Here is a 19,944-nt window from a genome sequence, read left to right as displayed (position 1 = left end):
TTAATTACATAGTTGGGGATCGTTCTTACCTGTGTTAGCACCATATATAAAAAAACTTTCAGCCTATACTATGACGAAGGTCTGGCTTCTTGATCCAGAAAGGTCGAAAATTTTCAGCTGTCTTGTGTTGCCGACTGTGGCGTTCAAAAGGCTAAAGGGATAGGGGACTGGTTAAAAAAGAGTGACAATTCTTAGAAAGAAAAACAAATATGATTGAAAATAGATTTATTCACATAGTAAATTATTATAATATTAATACTTGAGATCAAAATTTACAAAACAATATTAGCCCCGCTACCTATTACGAAAATTTTAAAACATTAACACTGCGTTTAGAATATGTTTTAAGAGTGAATCAAAAATAATACGTTTCATAAAAAAATAAATTCAACTAACTTTAACGTCATATTGGAAGATTTGGAACTATGGGTGTAGAATCTGTAGTTTCCATTTGTAGTCTAGATTTTTTTATTTAAATATAATTGGTGGTTAAAATAATTTCATTTAAAACAAAATAAAAATAAACATTCTTAAAATTTTAAGATTCTCAACACATAACTTAGACGCGTCAAAAGAACGTAATTTTAATAATACAAAATATATTAGAGTACAGTCAAACAATTTCATCTCTGGGACACTTGGGAACTTTATCATAGTAAATAATTTTATTTGTCTATAAAAATCTTTATCGAATGACGGAAACTGTCATTATGACACGATCCTGTGGTGGTTTAGGAAAAAGTTGGTTGACTGTATATCATACTTTGTACTTAATAATTTGTCACTTTGTAATAGATACTTAACTTACTTATAAAACATAATAGGTACCTAAAAAACAAACAATTCATACTTCATTTAAGTACATACTAACAAAAATTTGAAACATTTGTTCATAATATTTATTTTTATTTTTATTCGCAACCATTCAGAATGCAATTACGAACGTAAGGCCAGCAGGGCTACTACGAAACTCGAAGTTCGTGTCGTGCGGTCCCTCTGTCACTTATACTATTTAATACGAGAGCGAGAGGGACGGTACGATACGAATTTCGAGTTTCTTAGTGGCCCTGCAGTTCCAGACTAGCGTTTTTTTTGTGCGTATACGGTCGTTTAGACACACCGCGATGCGCGATGTTATAACCCGACGCTCAAATTATAGAGAATATAGTGTAAACAAAAATCGAATAAAAATTGTAACCACTCTATAATCGATGCGACCTTCTCCTACGCTTAGCTGTCTTGATGGGTATTGCGGCTGACTGAAGTAGCATGACAAATACGAAGGTTTCCGAGAAAATGCGATGGGAAAGAATTAAGGCGGAAACATACTTATAGGGGTAGGCCCTATATATAAGTAGTTAGCGAGTCGGAATGAAAACTTGGTTGCTTGAGTTACGGATATTTAATTGCGATAAGAGTACAGCGGTTAGTAAATTAATTGAAGATAGAGAAACGGATTATTGGCGTTAATTGAAAGCGAGCGAGTGAGTACGAGAGTTGAGCGTTGCGAGCAGCAGTAAGGGAAGCGTGCGTTCCGCGCGGGCGAGGTCTCGGCAACTGGCGGCGTGCGGCGTGAGCGCCGGCAGCTCTCCGCCCCTCCTTTGCTCCCCCCGCAGGCCATAGTGCGGGGCGAAGCTTGGCAGTTCTGTGCGGACGCATAGTGCTGTACCACACCACCCCCCTGGGAGAATCAGCGTTCTGGTGAAAAACAAACGGGAAATTTTACTTGTCGGCCAGACCGTGTGGTTTTGACCGGACGAGGAGCAGAAACTGGAGTTAGGAGTGGAGCTGGAGCTGGGGCAGGAGGTGCAGGTGTAGGTAAACGGACAGGAACATTTCTATTAGTCTGAGGAGAAAAAGGGTAAGTTGGAACTGTGTCATTCTGAGAGTAGGAAGGTTTGACACGATCAATTGAGACGGTCACTGGTCCTCTGGATAATTCAACAGTGACGGTCTTGTCTGTTCTACTGAGAACACGATGTGGGCCAGTGTATGGCGGTTGCAATGCACCTCTGAGTGCATCTTTGCGCAGATAAATATGGGTGCAAGTTTTTAAATCTTTGTGTACAAAAACTGACTTCGTACAATGACTAGATGCAGGCACTGGTTTTACTTTAGAAATATGCTCTCTCAGTTGGCTCACAAATTCTGCTGGCTGCAGCGTGTTAGAGTTAGTGGTTTGAAAGAACTCACCAGGTATTCGCAAGGGCTCACCATACACCATCTCTGCAGCCGAGCATTTCAGATCGTCCTTCCAGGCGCTGCGTAGACCGAGCAGCACCACTGGTAGCACGTCCGTCCAGCGCGTGTCGTTGTGGGCCATGATAGCTCCTTTCAACCAGCGATGAAGGCGCTCGACCATACCATTAGCTGCTGGGTGGTATGCTGTAGTGTGTCTCAGCTGGATGCCGCAGAGGTCTGTCAAGGCCTTGAAGAGTTGTGAAGTGAACTGACTTCCCTGGTCAGTGGTAATAGTCTGTGGACAACCAAAGCGTGAGATCCATGTTTCCAATAAAGCATTAGCTACAGTTTCGGCTGAGATGTCTTTAAGTGGTTTTACTTCTGGCCAACGGGTAAATCTATCTACTGCTGTGAAACAATATTTGTATTCAGATGATGAAGGCAGCGGGCCTATTAGGTCAATGTGTACATGACTAAATCTTTCTCCTGGCATTTTGAACCTTTCCAATGGAGAAGAAGTATGCCGCTGCACTTTGGCGCGTTGGCACTGGTCACACATTTGTGTCCAAAGACGACAATCTTTCCGTACAGAGGGCCATACAAATCGATCAGTGACCAGCTTAGTTGTTGATTTTGTTCCTGGGTGACACAGGCCATGCACTGCATTGAAAATCCTTCTTCGATGCTCTTGAACGACAAAAGGACGAGGTTTCGCCTGAGATGTGTCACAATATAAGTAAACATTGGTACCTGGCACGGGTATTTTCTCCAACCGTAAAGATGTAGATGGGGTAGCAATGAGTTCTCGCAGCTCAGCGTCTCTCTGTTGAGCTTCTGCGATGGCGTCGAAGTCAGGTGGCACGGAGATGGCCTCGATGCGCGAGAGTGTGTCCGCAGTGATGTTATCTTTTCCTGAGATATGTCGCAGGTCAGTCGTGAACTGCGAAATAAAATCTAAATAGTTAAATTGCCTCGGGGAACACTTTCTGTCTTTTTGTTGGAATGCGAACGTTATTGGCTTGTGGTCTGTATAAATCACAAAATGTCTTCCTTCGACCATGTACCTAAAGTGTTTCACACTCTCATATATCGCGAGTAACTCCCGATCGTAAGCACTGTATTGCTGCTGTGTTCGTGACATTTTCTTGGAGAAGAAAGCTAAAGGTTGCCATTTATCATGTACTAGTTGTTGTAGAACTGCGCCCAAAGCTGTACTTGACGCATCAGTTACAAGAGCCAGCGGTGCATCTGCCTCTGGATGAGCTAATAATGTAGCTTTAGCTAGACTGGACTTACAGTTTTGAAAAGCAACCAGCTGGTCTGGGTTCCAAGTTAGTTCAGTTGAACTTTTAATTTTCGGACCTGCCAGCATATTGTTGAGAGGAGCTTGGTTGTCAGCAGCATGAGGGACAAATCTTCGGTAGAAATTAAGCATCCCAAGAAATCGACGGAGACCACCAACAGTCTTGGGTGCAGGGAAATCTAATAATGTCTGTACCTTGTCATCCATAGGTCGTGTACCTTCTGCTGAGATGATGAAGCCGAGGAAATTGACTTCCTGTTGTCCAAATGAGCACTTTGATTCGTTGATGAGGATCCCGTAGTCTTGGAATCTGCTGAAGACTTGTTGCAGGTGTTCCAGGTGCTCCTGATGGTCATGAGAGAAAATAAGAACATCGTCAATGTAAGAAAATACAAAATCCAGACCTCTTAGCACCTCATCCAAAAATCTTTGGAAAGTCTGTGCAGCATTCCTTAGTCCAAATGACATGAAGGGGAATTCAAACATGCCAAATGGTGTTGTAATTGCTGTCTTGCAAACATCATCCTCAAACACGGGAATTTGATGGTAGGCTTTAACTAAATCAATTTTTGAAAATATTTTGCAACCAGCCAAGCGATGTGAATAATCTTCTATGTGACGGACGGGATACCTATCAGGGATTGTGCGCGCGTTGAGCGCTCGGTAATCCCCACATGGTCGCCAGCCATTCCCTTTCTTCGGGACAAGATGAAGGGCAGAAGCCCAAGGAGAATCAGATCGACGCGCGACACCCTCATGTAGCATTTCTTCGAACTGTTGTTTGGCAATTTTTAGTCGGTCTGGTGCTAATCTTCTTGGCCTACAGAAAGCAGGTGGGCCAGGAGTCGTTCTGATATAGTGAACAGTGGAATGTTTGACTTCCTGTGGCACACCAGATGGCTTCAGCAAACTGGGGTATTGTTTTAATAAATTGTGGTACTCACTATGGCCGGAGATAGCTTTGATGCTTGCCTGTTCACACTGCTGGAGCATACCCGCAGATGACACTGAGGTGAGGCTGTCGACAAGCTTTTTCTGTCTGCAATCAATAAGGAGTCCATAATGAGCGAGGAAATCTGCACCGATTATAGGTTTGTCCACATCTGCGACAACAAAATTCCAGGTGAAATTCCTTCTTAATCCCAGGTCCAGTTGCTGCTTAAGAAGTCCGTAGGTATGTATTACAGATCCATTTGCTGCTGTTAATGTGTAAGTATCAGGTGCTTTTATATTAAATTTGAATTTACGAGGTAGCACGCATAGGTCGGAACCAGTGTCTATGAGATATTGTATTTTACTAGCTTTGTCAGTTATAAATAAGCGACTTGTATTAGCGCGACAGCCAGTAGTCGCTTCTATGGACTGCCGCGTTAGTTTTCCGCCTTATAGTTGCAAGGCGGCACGCATTTCTTAGCTTTATCATCATAATTACTGTGGTACCAGCACATACCTGGTTTCCGGGCCTGGCTCCGACCTGCGTGACTTCGACCTGTTGTTCCAACGGGAGCGTCGCTCGTTACCTGCTGTTAATTGCGCGATCTGCAGGGATAATTCTTCGATTTTCCTGTACAAACCGGAACTGTTGTCTGCAGCGCTCGCTACCTGAGGTGGAGCGGGAGCCACGTCCATTATCTGGTCCGCCAAAGTCGCTAAATCTTCAAGGGTCGCTGACTTCTGGGAAGCGATTATTGCCTGGACGTGCGTCGGCAAACGGCTTGACCACATGGTTTTCAAAAAATCTTCGCTGACGCTGTCTTTAGCCAAACCTTTAAGATGACGATAAAATTGCGATGGTCTGCGGTCTCCCAATTCTTCGTGTGTCAAAAGCTGCCGTTGCCTATTTTCGTTTGATATTGAAAGTCTGCTGATCAACTCATTTTTCAATTTGTCGTATTTTTGTAATGGCGGCGGGTTCGTCAATATGTCGCGTACTTCGCGCGCCGTTTTATGGTCCAGTTCGCGGATGACTTGAAAATATTTTGTGGAATCGCATTTGATGCCTCCGATGGCGAATTGGGCTTCGACCTGCGCGAACCAAACCTCCGCGTCTTCGGGCCAAAACGGTGGCAAACGTACCGCCACGCGGTCGACCGCCATGCCGCTTCCGGTGCCGCCGGCGGCGGCGTCTTTAAGGCCATGTGTCGCCTCCTCTTGCTCGGTCATCTTGCCGCGGCGCGTTTGATATTACTTTACTAATGATAAGCTGTTTGATTTTAAAAGCACCGTCGCGGGTCACCAGTTATAGGGGTAGGCCCTATATATAAGTAGTTAGCGAGTCGGAATGAAAACTTGGTTGCTTGAGTTACGGATATTTAATTGCGATAAGAGTACAGCGGTTAGTAAATTAATTGCAAGATAGAGAAACGGATTATTGGCGTTAATTGAAAGCGAGCGAGTGAGTACGAGAGTTGAGCGTTGCGAGCAGCAGTAAGGGAAGCGTGCGTTCCGCGCGGGCGAGGTCTCGGCAACTGGCGGCGTGCGGCGTGAGCGCCGGCAGCTCTCCGCCCCTCCTTTGCTCCCCCCGCAGGCCATAGTGCGGGGCGAAGCTTGGCAGTCCTGTGCGGACGCATAGTGCTGTACCACATACTATTAAAACGCGACGCCACGTCGTCCGACGCCTGTTATCTGCACCTGGCCCTATACCACGAAGTGCAAAACTCGAACTTCGTATGTTGCCGTCCCGCTGACGCTTATGTCATTTAATACGCGAGTGAAAGGAACGGTGCGATACGAACTTCGATTTGCGAGTTTCGTAGTAGCGCCTGTGACCATAATAAATATATGGGACTGATTAGTACTCCTTACTCCGTACTCAAAGCCGTGGTGGCCGAGTGGTTTGACCTATGGCCTCTCAAGCAGAGGATCGTGGGTTCAAACCCCAGCTCGCACCTTCGAGTTTTTCGAAATTCATATGTTAAATTACATTTGAATTTTACGAGTTTTACGGTGAAGGAAAACATCGTGAGGAAACCTGCACAAACCTGCGAAGCATTTCAATGGTGTGTGTGAAGTTCCCGATACGCACTGGGCCCGCATGGGAACTACGGCCCAAGCCCTCTCATTCTTAGAGGCCTGTGCCCAGCAGTGGGGCGTATAGGCTGGGATGATTAGTACTCACCGCGTTGGCTGGCGTGTGTAAGCGTGGCGTGGCGTCGGGTTTTAAATAGTATATCCGCACCTTTACTCACTACATCTGAAGCCCTTCTGAAGGCCCCAATGTCATAATTGTCTGAAAACACCGCTGATGGGAGGTTCTGAACATGAAGCTACCGTGAGACTCGCTCATGTTTAGTGAAATAAAATCCGGATAACGCACGCATTAAATCGAGTTTAGCTCGATGTGCGCGTGTTGCAGCCGCCGCGTCGCGATGCTCCGAGAAGAACGGCAGTACAAATCAACGCACGTAAAAAGAGCTCCTGGCGATATACCTGCGCAGTGAGCGAAATACGGACCAAATTGGCGGCGGAGCAGTGGGGGACGCGGGAGGGGGCGTAGGTGCGCGCGTTAGTAGACAGACCCAGAGCTCTTTTTACGTGCGTTGACTTGTAATCAGTCATTTATTTGCTCAAACGGGCGCTGTTTTGCTATAGTGTATTAACCCTGATTAATTCTGCAGTACAATGTCAACCCTTAGAAAAGAATTTTAACAGTTGACATCGTATTTCAAAATGACAGTGAGTTGACTCAGTATTGCAAAACAGCGCCCAACATGGTACAAGGAATATGGTTTACATACAACTTATAGTGCGACATGTTTTGTCAGAAAGACATGCAAAATATTTTAAAGGGGAGCGCCAAAGTTCGCATACACTTCGCTAGTCATACCGCAATTTTTGTCCGAATCATGGTTTGTCATAATTTTATTCCCACTGAAAGGAAGCTTAAAGTTCCATCTTACAGACTGGCTAAAACCAAAAAGTCGTTTCTGGGAAATTGCATACGTTTTTATAATAAAATTCCAAAAAATATTATTAATGAAACGGATACAAAATTCAGATCTATTGTCAAGAAGACATTAATATCAAAGGCGTATATTATAGAGTTAATGATTATATCATGGACAGGGATATTTGGAAATAATTCCGATCCGCATTAGCGATCCCTTCAAATAGCGAACCTACTGTGTTAAAAATAAAGTTGTGTTAAATACTTGTGATGTATACATATCATTTAATAATATTGTAAATCTGTTGAAAAAAAGTATACCTTGTTGAGTTTCTTGCCGGATTCTTCTCAACAGAGGTTTTTCCGAACCGGTGGTAGTTTTTTTTTTTGACATTCATAAGTGCTTGTTATAGCCTAAATTGAATAAAGATATTTTGACTTTGACTTTGACTGAAACCTTAATTTTTCTGAAATTTTTATGTGGTCATCCTTCCTATAGAAAACTATAGGTTAGGTTTGTTTTATAACAATTTTATTCTGAGCAATTATTGGATTCAGAGAAAAAAGAGTTATGAGTTATGAAAAATAAGTAAGTAAGTCGTAAGGTCGCGGGTGAGCAAGGAAATTCTTTTAGTTCTATGATATGGACCTCCGCAAAGTAACGCCTGATTCAATAAATTACAAATAAGTACTTTCAATAAGTATGCGAACCAATTATGAACCCATTGTAAAGTTGTGTGTATAACTATCTATATTCTAATCTAAATTATGACTGTCATTTGAATACTCTTCAATTGAAGGTTACGAATGAACGGAAAGGCAACGAATTAACCCGAAACACGTCGAGCATTAGCACGCCAGACGGTCATATCATATAGCACGGAGAACAGTCTTCTTGAATGGAGACCACGGATCGGCAAGCGCAGCTTAGGACGTCCACCAACGAGATAGGCGGATGACCTTGTTCAGGGATGGTGAATTTTTTTCCTTCGCGTGCCAATAATATACTAACGAAATATATGGCGGGTCAAGTTGTGGCTATGTTATTTACTAAAATAAAAATATTGATATGTATTTTCTGGAACACTAATTGGCCCTTGCCAATGAGAATGAAATTTTGTAACAATACGAAATCTTCTCTTGATTTTTGTTTGATGGACGCGGGCCGGATTTCAAGCCTTCGCGGGCCGGAGATGACCCGCGGGCCGCAGTTTCCCCATCCCTGACCTAGTTAAAGCCGCGGGTTCACGTTTGATGCAAGCCGTTTGCAACCGAAGCAACTGGAAGTGTATGGGCATAGGCCGTCCAACAGTGGACGTCCTACGACTAAAATGATGATCTCGAGCTAAACTCGATTTAAGACGTGAGTTATCCGGATTAATTTCATCGCAACTGACGGACTGATTCCACAATTTCACAACGTCTTCAGTCCTCATCGGAAGAATCAGGGATGCTGGCTGGGGAGGAGTCCTGCAGTCTTTTGAAGTTGCCGATCACGTCGAAGTGCATGTGCAGGGAGGGCGGCGCGCCGTGCCCATCGTGGAGGTACCTGTGCACCTGCCAGGGATTACGTACGGTCAAGGACTTTACATCAGCCACCATGGAACCTTTTCAAAGGAAAAGTCCTAACATTTCCATTGTTAATTAATGAGATGTCACTGTGACGTTTAATGTGAAATGGTTCCATGGTGGCTCATGATAAAGTCCTTGACCGTACTTGACACCATAAACCAATAATAGGGTAGTCCTAAAAAAATCTAATTAGTTCGTTAGATCGATTATTAGGAAATATTGAACACGAATTCTTTATTTTGTCAATAAAAAAAATAAGATAGAGCCAGTGGAAGTTCCGCGTCACTGCCAAAAAAAAAATTACAAAGCATACTTCATCTTTGTATTTTTATGTTTGATTGACAAAAGAAAAAGTTTTGGTAAAAAAAAAACATTTTTAATACAAGCTATTTTTCTGACAGCACTTTTTGTCGACTTTACTTGCATTGTCGCCCAAACCACATTTGCATGCCAAATTTCAAGTCGATGCCATTAACCGTTGAAAAGTTCCCTGCGGAGACGATCCTGGCTAGACTACCAGGATGTCACTACCAGATTATTGTATTGTCACGTATTTTACATAAATATGCCAAATTTCAAGTCAAACTGACTACTGGAAGTTGGTCGAATTTAACTTGCAAGATTTGACTACAGACAGACCGACAGACAACGGGACAGGTGAAACTAAATAAATGCTTGTAAATATATGTGTCCAATGTTTTAGTAACTGACGGGTTGATTAGATTTTGTTAGGAAATTGCGCCTATTCATTAGAGGTGTCATTTTTTTTTCTTGCATAAAATGTGGTACATAAAGTTGGCATTATCTCTCACTATATTTTATGAGATTGACGGGGGAAAGGGGGCGATGGGTCTATGCCATGTACCTTATGGTGTAATGGTAGAGAGCGGATTTGAAGTAGCGATTACAAGTTTAATATGGATAAGACTAGTACAAGTTAGTATTTATTTTTGTCAATTGTGCGTAATAAATAGGATCTCTAATGTTTGAGCTGTATAACACTCCTTTAATTAGAATACAATATTTTTCTTTGCATAAAGTTTGTTGCAAGAATAACATTTATTGAATTTAATTATCTATAAGATTGCATTGCGGTTTTAAAGTAAATAAGTAAGTAATAAGATAACTGTAAGACAATTAAACAACATGATATCTAATGAATAAATCTATCTATCTGTCTAACCAATCGCACTAGTCATATCCACATTAAACTTGTAATCGCTACTTCAAATCCGCTCTCTAGTAATGTGAGCCAGCTACCTTGGCACCGAGTTTCTTCAGCAGCGCGGTGAATGTCTTCTCCTCGCGGCCGATCCACGGGCGACCCTCGTCTTGCACCTGGTAGGGACTCACGTGGATATATATGTTCACGTCTGTAACAACATTTATTAATTAGACAAGCCATTGGTCGCGACTTCGCTCACGTAAACCATTAGATCTTTCAGTCGAATAAAAATTCTAGAATTACTTTAATCCGGGGTAAATAAATGACAACTACCTAAAATTTTCTGAAGTACCTAAATGCCAAAAAAAGTTAATAACTATTTGCTTCAAAGGGGGATATGGGCTGGGGACAGGAAAACAGTCAATATTTTTCCAAACTCATTGATTTTTAATTAATATATCTCTGTGACGAAAGAAGAGTATTACTGTAATGTTACTTTTTGGAGATTTTATAATAAATAAGTTTCAATGTTTCATTTGGGAAACAATATGTACATGTAGCGACTCCTAGCGCCATCTAGTGAACACATAATAGAAACTCCAACGCGTGTTCTACATACCGCTATCGAAGTTTCACAACCAGGACGCGTATATACAACTACCGACGCTCGTCCTTCGGACTTCGGTCCCCAGGCATAACACCCGCCTGGAGAGAGATCTCTCTATTGGGGCCTCCCCCCTCATACATTGTATTGTATTGTCTTACAACACATGAAAATAATAGAACACAGGATAATAAGATGTACAAAGCCGAACTTATCCCTTAAAGGGATCTCTTCCAGTTAACCTACATTACATTTTGACTATGGGAACCCCCCCTCCCCCACCCCTGGCTTTAAAGCTGGGTCCGCCCTTTTTTTAGTACGCTGGGCCTTACGAGGGCACTCACCGAGCCTGGTGAGCGTTTCCAGCAGACTGCGCGACGTGAGCCAAGTGTTGCGGCCGCCGGCGTGCCCGCCGTCCAGCCAGTACATCGTGTCGATACGGGATATGAACCTGCATACAGAACAAACATTAGCTGGGCGGGGCTCTGGAGCTCAACCGCTATTTCCCGTGTGTTACCCTGAATTAAGGATAATATCAATGAACTAAAACCAGTTGCCATGCAGTGGCCGTTGGGGCCGAAAAGTTCTCGAATAGAGACCCGCACGGATCGCCAAGCGCAGCGTAAAGTCGCATTCACATTTATGGTTACCTACCTAATGATTCGCCGACAATTTTTACACAGATTATTGATTGGCAGACCACGTTTCGCCGAGTAACGGTACGCCGATGAATTTGTACGCAGATGTATTGTTCCGCAGACTAACGTTTCGTAACTCAAACCTTTAGTAGACTATTCATTTGGCTTGTGAGTCAGTATGCCGAACAACTATAAACAGAAATTCGTTTAGCCGATTAATCACTACACATTTCAACGTTTGCTCGAACAACTTTTCGCTTTCGAATTTGTGTTTATTTTATATTGAAGTCAAAACAAACTAAGTCGCGACGCTGGCAGTTCGGTTCTGGCACTCGCCGGGCGCTGCCGCGGCACGCTCGCTTCGCTCGCTCAGCTCTTGCGTTGTTGGTCACAATTCTACGTAATACTCCTCCTCGCTGACGCTCGTCGTCGCACCTAACCACACATTTTGATGTCATGCGATAACTCTGCTTATCCTGTTTCGGCGAACAGTTGTTCGATCTTTATTTATATATAGCTTGATGCGACACAGCACAAGCCGCCACAACACATGCATCAGATAAATCGACTGTGACAACGTACAGTATCGAAACTAAAAAATACGTTAATTATAGGAGACTAATTAGTTTTATAAGTACATTTAATTAGCTTATCATTTTTTTTTTATTCGACTGGATGGCAAACGAGCAAGTGGGTCTCCTGATGGTAAGAGATCACCACCGCCCATAGACAACTGCAACACCAGGGTATTGCAGATGCGTTGCCAACCTAGAGGCCTAAGATGGAATACCTCAAGTGCCAGTTATTTCACCAGCTGTCTTACTCTCCACGCCGAAACACAACAGCACAAAGAATAGCACAATTAAAAAAAAAAATTGCAGATTCGATACTGTACGTTGCGGCAGTCGAAATTCTTGTGTTCACACACAACCATATAAAATGTATGAAACCGATACCGCTCTGATGCGTCACGACACACGACAGATAAAATGTGAATGCTGCTTAAGACGTACGCCAACGATTGTATGCGCTTAAAATTCTGTTTCTGACACGTTCATATTACGGTCATGCCATGATACGGTGGGTAGAGACCTTAAGTCTTCCTCACCACGCATCCTCGTGGAAGCGCAGCCTTACCCGAGAGTGTGGCGGTCCCCCGGCGTGAGTGTGTGTGTGTAATGCAGCTCGTACACTAGCTGGTTGAGCACGCAGCAGCCCTTGCTGAAGCCTGCCAGAGACAGCGGCGCCTCGTGGAGCGCTAGTTTCCGCCGCCACCACAAACGGTCCCCCGCGCCGCTAACAACAAAGTAAAGTCAATCAACTTTTTAGAGTTTTTCTGTCCAGTGACACTGGAGACATCAGTGATACACTGTTTGAAAAATGTTTGCAATTACTATTAGCATACACGACTTTTTTTGCAAAAAAAAAATGTTTTATAACAATTCTATTAAAAAAACATTTTTTTAATCCTGTTAAGGAACTACATGCATTATGCTACTCCTCCACATCGTCTAAAAAAAAATGTTTTTAATGTAATGAACTGCGATCAAAACAAATATAATCGTTCCGACAGGTCATACTAAATTAATCCTTGTGCTTATGACATAAAGACTCTCATAAATGTAAACATTCTTCACTTATTTGGTATTCGCAATAAGAACATCAATGCATGGAATACCGAATCAGGAACGTTTGACAAAAACGTCAATGCATGGAGTACGGAATCGGGAACGTTTGAAAAATCTTACTCAACATTATGTAAATAACGTAATATTATAAAATGACACTCACATATTGATAATGCACAGTTTCTAGACACTATATTAATTTTTTCAAGCTGCTTCATCTAGTAATTATTTTTTATCATCATCCGTAAGTTGACGAAAACAAAATTTTGCATCGAATCCCGATATTTGATTGGATTACTCAGTCCGTAGCACTAAACCGCTAACTAGCGGCAATGCACCGAACCGAACTAATTAACTAGTAGCCCTAAGCCCAGTGTGGTTTGTATTCTAAAATGTATAACAGATGTCGCTTCCTATCATTTTTAGCATAATTTTTAAATAGGTATGTTGGTTGTGCCTGATCGGGAACTGTATGCATTGTAGGGTTAAAACTGTCACAACTCCTAACTTTTTGTTCATTGTGGCATTCTAAGGAGGAGGTCTTTGTGCAACGGTGGACGTCTTCCAGATGATGATGATAAAAAGGCTAGCATCATGGTTTAGGGCGGCTTCAGACTAGCGTTTTTTTTAGGGTTCCGGAGCCAAAATGGCAAAAACGGAACCCTTATAGTTTCGCCATGTCTGTCTGTCTGTCCGTCCGCGGCTTTGCTCTGTTTTTAGAGTACCTCCCATAAACGTAAAGTAGGGGTGATTTTTTTTTCTCATCCAACCTTGTAGCGTGGGGTATCGTTGGATAGGTCTTTTGAAACCATTAGGGGGTTGCTAAAACGATTTTTCAATTCAGTGATTTGTAGTTTAAGCAAATTTAAGAGTAAATAGCACCCTAAGGTAATAATATACCTAAACTTGGAATATTCCGTACAAAATACAAAATCCTTAGAAAATTATTACTTACTTAATTTTTTCGTAATGGCTCCGTTACCCTATTTTGGGCGTGTCCGACACGCTCTTGGCCGTTTTTTTCTGCGTACTGTACTGTGAAACCTTTTGTGTAGAAAAAAATAGTGACACCGCATTGCTGGACAAGGGAATTCATTTGACACTTACTGTGAGAACGTTCTACTGTGGGTCAGAAATAAAATGGCTCGACCACGCCAGTCTGAAACCGCCCTTACTTGAGCGAAACCGCGGGTAAAAAGCTACTTAAATATAAGATCACAACATGATTGGAACCAAACCTACTCACGGCTTGAGTGAGCTCTCGGGGTCTCCGTTGGACTCGGCGGGCGACGCATTCTGTCGAAAGATATTATTTCCATCTCAGCCTATAATTATGTACATTCACCAGCATTAATATCTGCCACAGCGGAGCGTGCAAACATATCTGACACGTCCTTCCGCCCTAGAAATAGAGTCGTATCAGATATTTATGCACGCTTGTTGTGTCAGATATTGGTGTTGGTGACTGTACACAAAAAACAGGGCCGGTATTTCCATGTCGGTGTTATCCGGGCCGGGAAAGAGTGTCGCCCCCCGGGCCGGGAAAGGTTTCCACTGCGAGCGGAGCGGACTCATTAATGACTCAGTTTAACGTACAACGACCGGCTGCATGAAAGTACTTACACCGGACCTCTATCAAGTTGGTTGATGTAAGTTAAACTGAGTCATTAACAGAGCCCGGAATGTTCGCGGCATTTTCGACCTGTCATAGTGACTTCTCACTTATCGACTCATGATATCGATAGTGACATGATCTTAAAACAATAATCGTAATCCATACTAATATTATAAATGTGAATTTGTATGTTTGTGTGTTTGTATGTTATTCCGTCTTTCAGGTCAAAACGGAGAGACGGATTGACGTGATTTTTGGCATAAGATAGTCTATGGGCCAGAGTGACATAGGCTACTTTTTACTCCGTAAAATGCACAGTTCCCAAGGAACAGCACGCGATGAGGCGATGACCTAATTCCACGCGGACAAATTCGCGGGCAAAAGCTAGTATCTTTATAAAGGCACTACTTATTAGCACTACAACAGACTTTGAATACAAAATTGAACTATTAAATTAGAAATTGTTAAATATTCATTGTTTTCATTCTACATATAATGCAACTGAAACTGATCTGTAATGCGACTGCTCAAAAATTAATTGAAAAAATGAAAATGAAAAATGAAAAAAAAAAGTTTATTGGTTTAAATAATACATTGTTACAATAGAACAAGGTTGGGGTCACCTTTTAAGCAAAGCAATGCTTGTGCCAGGGGACCCCGCTCTTCCACAAGGTATAATGGATATGAACCAATTATAAAAGTACAGTTATCTTAATATTAAATATAAAGATGCAGAGGATGCAAGAGATCGCTCTTTAACGATAAAACCGTCTATTGTTGACCTGTACTTTTAATATTTTTTATTACGTTGTGTATCGATATATCGATATTAAATATCGGAAGTCGATAAGTGAGAAATCACTATGACAGATCAAAAATACCGTGAAAATTCCGGGCCTGGTCATCAATGAGTCCGCTCCGCTCGCGGTGTTGTGCTTAAGATTATAACGCATTACCGAGTCACCACGTATCACCGAGAAGACAAGGTTTGCTTCGAAGGTTAACTCACGCGTAGGTCCTCGACGTCGACGTCCTCGGGCAGGGAGGAGGGGGCCAGCGCCGCGGACAGTTCCGCTTCCGGCATCGCCTTAAGCCTATTGCTGACTTCTTGCAGCAACCTGACAGAACCCAGATAATACAACGTGCTACAAAATAACCCGGAAAGTTATGTTAAATTAAAATTATGATATTCTAGCTGTTGCCCGGTACTACGTCCGCGTAGAATCCGTGGAAACAATGCAATTTTCCAGGATAAAAACTGATTTATGTCCTTTCCCGGGACTCAAACTATCTACTGAATTTAATCTAAATCGGCTGAGCGAATAGACTTGCAAACTTTCGCATTTATAATATTAGTGGAATTAAGCTGGCATGTTATACAATCGGAGTTAGCATCGATTATTTAACAGAGTGTTTAACCACAAAACACAGAAATCAATCTCCATACAAGTGCGCTCGAGCAACGCACACATAGACACTGCTCACGGACACTGTACCTCGGACCGGTTGGGACCAGTGCGAGCGCGAGTGCCATCCGCTTGAGACACGCGTCTGTGAACTTTTTTGTGCAATAATGGAGCAACAAAAAAAAAGTTATTATAACTGTTCAGTGGACAGTTGTTTAAATTAAATAATCGTGCATTTCGCAAATAACGAAATCGTCGCAAGATATTTTCTGTGACCCTAACTGTGTAACTAAATACCTATGAATGCCACTACCACGATAGTTTTTTGGTGCATAAGCCATAGTTGGCAACCTTAGAGCGACCGCCGAGCGTAGGTATGAAAAGTGAAGTGAAGTACATAGTTTTTGGTTTATTTAACCTATTTCAAGATTGTCGTCCCACGGATATTAGCGAAAAATTATACAAAAATATTTTTTACTGAAATAGCAAGGCCTGGATCAATCCATTACTTATCAGACACATCGCTGCATAAAATAGGTACAAAAGCGACACAAATCAAGTAAAAAGATTTTAATGAAAAAACACATTTTCAATGCTAAATGCTATTTGGAACGCGATTTTAAACTTTTTTTTTTGGCCGCTTTTGTATTTAAGTAACATTTAAATTTTAGAGTCATTCACGATGACGCGTACCGTGGTTCTTATTACAATGTCATTAATGTCTAATTTTGACAAAATCACGCGTCTTCGTGGATGGCTTGGTGACTAAGTATACCTTTGCAAGTGCTGCAGTGCGCTGTGCGTGGGAGTATGGTCGGGCACGCCGGCGTTGTTGCTAGGCACGAAGTTGTCATAGCAACTGAAGCTTTTGTACTCTATCCTGTAAACGGTGGCATCAGTAAACGCCCACTGGGACTACGAATTTAGAAAATCGAAGTCCGTATCGTACCGTCTCACTCGCGTATCAAATAACACAAGCACGAATAGGACAGAAATAAGACACAAAGTACGAATTTGATCACCCTAATGATCGCTTAGTTTATTAAATCACTAGTGTTCAATTTTCGCATTGCTTTTCTGTAATGGCAACATTGAATACAATTTATTTCTAACTTCCGTTTTGTATATGGCAACCGATCTTCCGGCGCGTGCCATATTGAATTTTTACCTTTCATATCGACCCCATATAGCAGGCGGATCTAATTTTTCTAAACTGAGAGTAAAGTCACTCTCTACATTTTAAACTTATATAAAACAAGTGGTAAGTAATGCATGATTAGTGTTGTGAGAAGGTGTGGGCAAGTTGAGTAAGGTTGCGGAGGCGAAAACAGTGGTAAACCGAGCTCGTACATACAAAGTAGCTGATGTGCCGGTCTTCATTAAAGCCTCACAGAGCAATACACACCACGAGGAAACCAGGTATGTGTATAAGCATTTTTCGCGCCCTCTTTATTTTTATAAAAATAATAACTTTTTTTCGAGAAACTGGATGCTCTTTGCTTTCGTTTCGATTTAAATTTTAGCTACAGTCCAATTCATATATTTTTTATCGCCCCAAAACAACTAGGTAGCTTTCGCCCTTGAATCCGTCTGCGAAAAATTCGTTTATCGCTATCCCGCCGGAAGCATGCAGTTTTCCGGGGTAAAAACTATCCTATGTCAGAACTGATGCTAATATAAGCGTGTTAAAAAAAACCGGCCAAGAGCGTATCGGACACGCCCGAAATAGTGTTCTGTAGCCATTACGAAAAAATTAAGTAATCTTTTTCTAAGTATTTCGTATTTTGTACTATTTATTTATTTACTCTTAAACTACTAATAATTAAAACTTAACCGTTATAGTTTTCCTTGTAAGTTTGACATAGGTACTTACTACCATCCTGAATTTTTTCAAATTTAAGGCTCATTTAAGGTTCAACAGTCGGGACCCATTCAAATCGTAACCAGCTCAAAAAATCTTGGTAACGGGTCCCGACTGTTGAACCTTAAATGAGCGTCGTGACAGAGTTCTAGACCACTAGACTTATTCTCTTCCTTTTAGTTTTTAAGGCAGTCGGGTTTTTTGTTTTTTTATTAATTTAATGTTTTTTTTATTTTTTACTGTGCCGTTTGGTGCGGGCTCGGAGCTCAGCAGCGCTTATACCTGGAAGGTCGTATGACGACGATGTGTCTGGCGGGGAAACTCCGGCTGAGCAGGCGCGCCGTGCTCTCCAGGTTCCACTTGAGATAGTTCCTGTTGTCGCGGTGTGCTTGCATCACCTCTGGGTAGTCCTGTATTACAAACACATGATAGTTGAGTTTTTCTCTTATGAAAACCGGCCAAGAGCGTGTCGGACACGCCCAAAATAGGGTTCCGTAGCCATTACGAAAAAATTAAGTATTATTTTTCTAAGGATTTCGTATTTTATACGGAATCTTCCAAGTTTAGTATTTTATACCTTAGGCTACCATTTACTCTTACACTACTATAATAACTTTCAAGTACACTTAGGCGTTATAGTTTTCCTAGTAAGTTTGATATAGGTACTTACTACCATCCATCCCCACACTATAGGGTTGAATGAGAAAAAAAAACACCCCCACTACGTCTATGGGAGGTACCCTAAAAAAATGTTTTTGATTTTTTTATTGTACCATTTTGTCGGAATAGTTTACATATACATATATCAATGCAAAATACAGCTTTCTAGCATTGATAGTCCCTGAGCAAAGCGCGGACGGACGGACAGACAGACAGACATGGCGAAACTATAAAGGGCGTAATTTTTTTTTTAAATATTTGCCTCAACATTTTTGTCTTGCACTTCATTTTAGAAAAAGCAAGCTTTTAAATATCTGCTACGGAATATACCCGTGCAAGGAAGTACCTACCAAGTTCCTGGCCCAGGGGAATAGGGGATCTATTCACATTTTTCTAGGTTGGATCAAATAATATAATCAACATTTATTAATGATCAACTTTTAAATATTTGTTCAACTCATCGTTATGCCAGTTTACATTATGCGAAATAAGGCTATGCCAATTTGAATTAGCAATATTATGTTATACGAATTAATAAAGGCACCTGCACGTCCCCGCCCCAGTAGACGAGCGCGCGGGGCGCTCTGGCGGCGGGCGCGGGCTCTCGGGCGACGGGCGCGGGCGCGGGCGCGGCGCTCGCGGCGGGCGCGAACACCACGTCGTTGCGGCGCGCCGCCAGCCCCGGCACGCCCGCCAGTCTCACCACCATCCGCTCACCCCGCACCCGCCATGCCTGCACACAACTAACAACTTATACTTACTACGAAGTCAAACCGGCTCTATACTACAAAGAAATATTCAAACTTTAACCGACCGACCCGTTGAAGCTGATGCCATTTAATAGGTACGAGAGGGACGGTACGATACGAACTTCGATTTTCGAATTTCGTAAAAGCCCCCGTACCCGCAGCACCACCTCGCCACGAGTGGTTAGCATTCTTTAGGTATAGGGGGCATGCGCTCACTACATCAACTCCGTAGGCGCCTCACTCGCGAGGTTCCCACGCGCGGACGGAAAGTGGACCACTTGGTGATAATCCGCTGCTCGCACGCTTGCGATGGGGCGCTCTGCACCCACCCTTCAGTGATAGTAGCCCCCCCCTGGCTCGCTGAATAAACCAGAGGCAAATTTAACCTACAACCAAGGTGGCAATAGTCCAGGGCGGAAATTGTGATTTCGATAGTGTTAAACAGTATAGCCTCAATCAACCACATGCATATTTTCAAAACAATTGTCAAATAAATTCAACATAAACATTTGTTTTCTAGTTTTCCATCCAACACAGAAATCGAAAAGATTGTGTTTGATTTATTTCAATTTTTTTGTCAAATTTTGGAAAATACACACACAAGAGCCAAGTTTAAAGAAATAAAACTATACTCACTATAAAAATACATTTATTTAATTCAACATGGTGACAGTAA

The 19,944-nt window shown here is 42.2% G+C and overlaps 2 protein-coding genes across 2 annotated transcripts; both read right to left on the bottom strand.

The window, feature by feature from the left end:
• Positions 1 to 210: 210 nt before the first annotated feature.
• On the bottom strand, positions 211 to 6,609 carry LOC141434257 (uncharacterized). Its single transcript, XM_074096647.1, has 4 exons — positions 6,603 to 6,609; positions 3,680 to 3,829; positions 2,932 to 3,121; positions 211 to 2,476 (listed from the first exon to the last, which is right to left on the bottom strand). Exons 2-4 carry the CDS (start codon positions 3,685 to 3,687, stop codon positions 1,691 to 1,693), a joined length of 984 nt encoding a protein of 327 aa, XP_073952748.1. The 5' UTR covers positions 3,688 to 3,829; positions 6,603 to 6,609; the 3' UTR covers positions 211 to 1,690.
• Positions 6,315 to 19,124, bottom strand: LOC141434256 (mitochondrial protein C2orf69 homolog). Its single transcript, XM_074096646.1, has 9 exons — positions 19,064 to 19,124; positions 18,142 to 18,269; positions 16,774 to 16,878; positions 15,602 to 15,710; positions 14,224 to 14,273; positions 12,487 to 12,645; positions 11,056 to 11,162; positions 10,203 to 10,315; positions 6,315 to 8,927 (listed from the first exon to the last, which is right to left on the bottom strand). Exons 2-9 carry the CDS (start codon positions 18,252 to 18,254, stop codon positions 8,796 to 8,798), a joined length of 888 nt encoding a protein of 295 aa, XP_073952747.1. The 5' UTR covers positions 18,255 to 18,269; positions 19,064 to 19,124; the 3' UTR covers positions 6,315 to 8,795.
• Positions 19,125 to 19,944: the final 820 nt, after the last annotated feature.

This window comes from Choristoneura fumiferana, chromosome 13, assembly GCF_025370935.1.
Source record: "Choristoneura fumiferana chromosome 13, NRCan_CFum_1, whole genome shotgun sequence".
In the NCBI taxonomy this organism is placed as follows: Eukaryota; Metazoa; Arthropoda; class Insecta; order Lepidoptera; family Tortricidae; genus Choristoneura; species Choristoneura fumiferana.
The sequence above is the reverse complement of the archived record's forward strand: the minus strand, read 5'-3'. Positions and strand labels throughout refer to the sequence as shown.

Coding starts and splice junctions, on each gene's coding strand:
- LOC141434257 (XM_074096647.1), bottom strand. Junction 2,477..2,931: donor GGAGAAAATACCCGTGCCAG/GTACCAATGTTT, acceptor GGTTGTCCACAG/ACTATTACCACTGACCAGGG.
- LOC141434256 (XM_074096646.1), bottom strand. CDS start 18,254: ATGCAAGCACACCGCGACAACAGGAACTATCTCAAGTGGAACCTGGAG. Junction 16,879..18,141: donor GTCGTCATACGACCTTCCAG/GTATAAGCGCTG, acceptor CACCGTTTACAG/GATAGAGTACAAAAGCTTCA. Junction 11,163..12,486: donor GGGGACCGCCACACTCTCGG/GTAAGGCTGCGC, acceptor TTCTGTATGCAG/GTTCATATCCCGTATCGACA.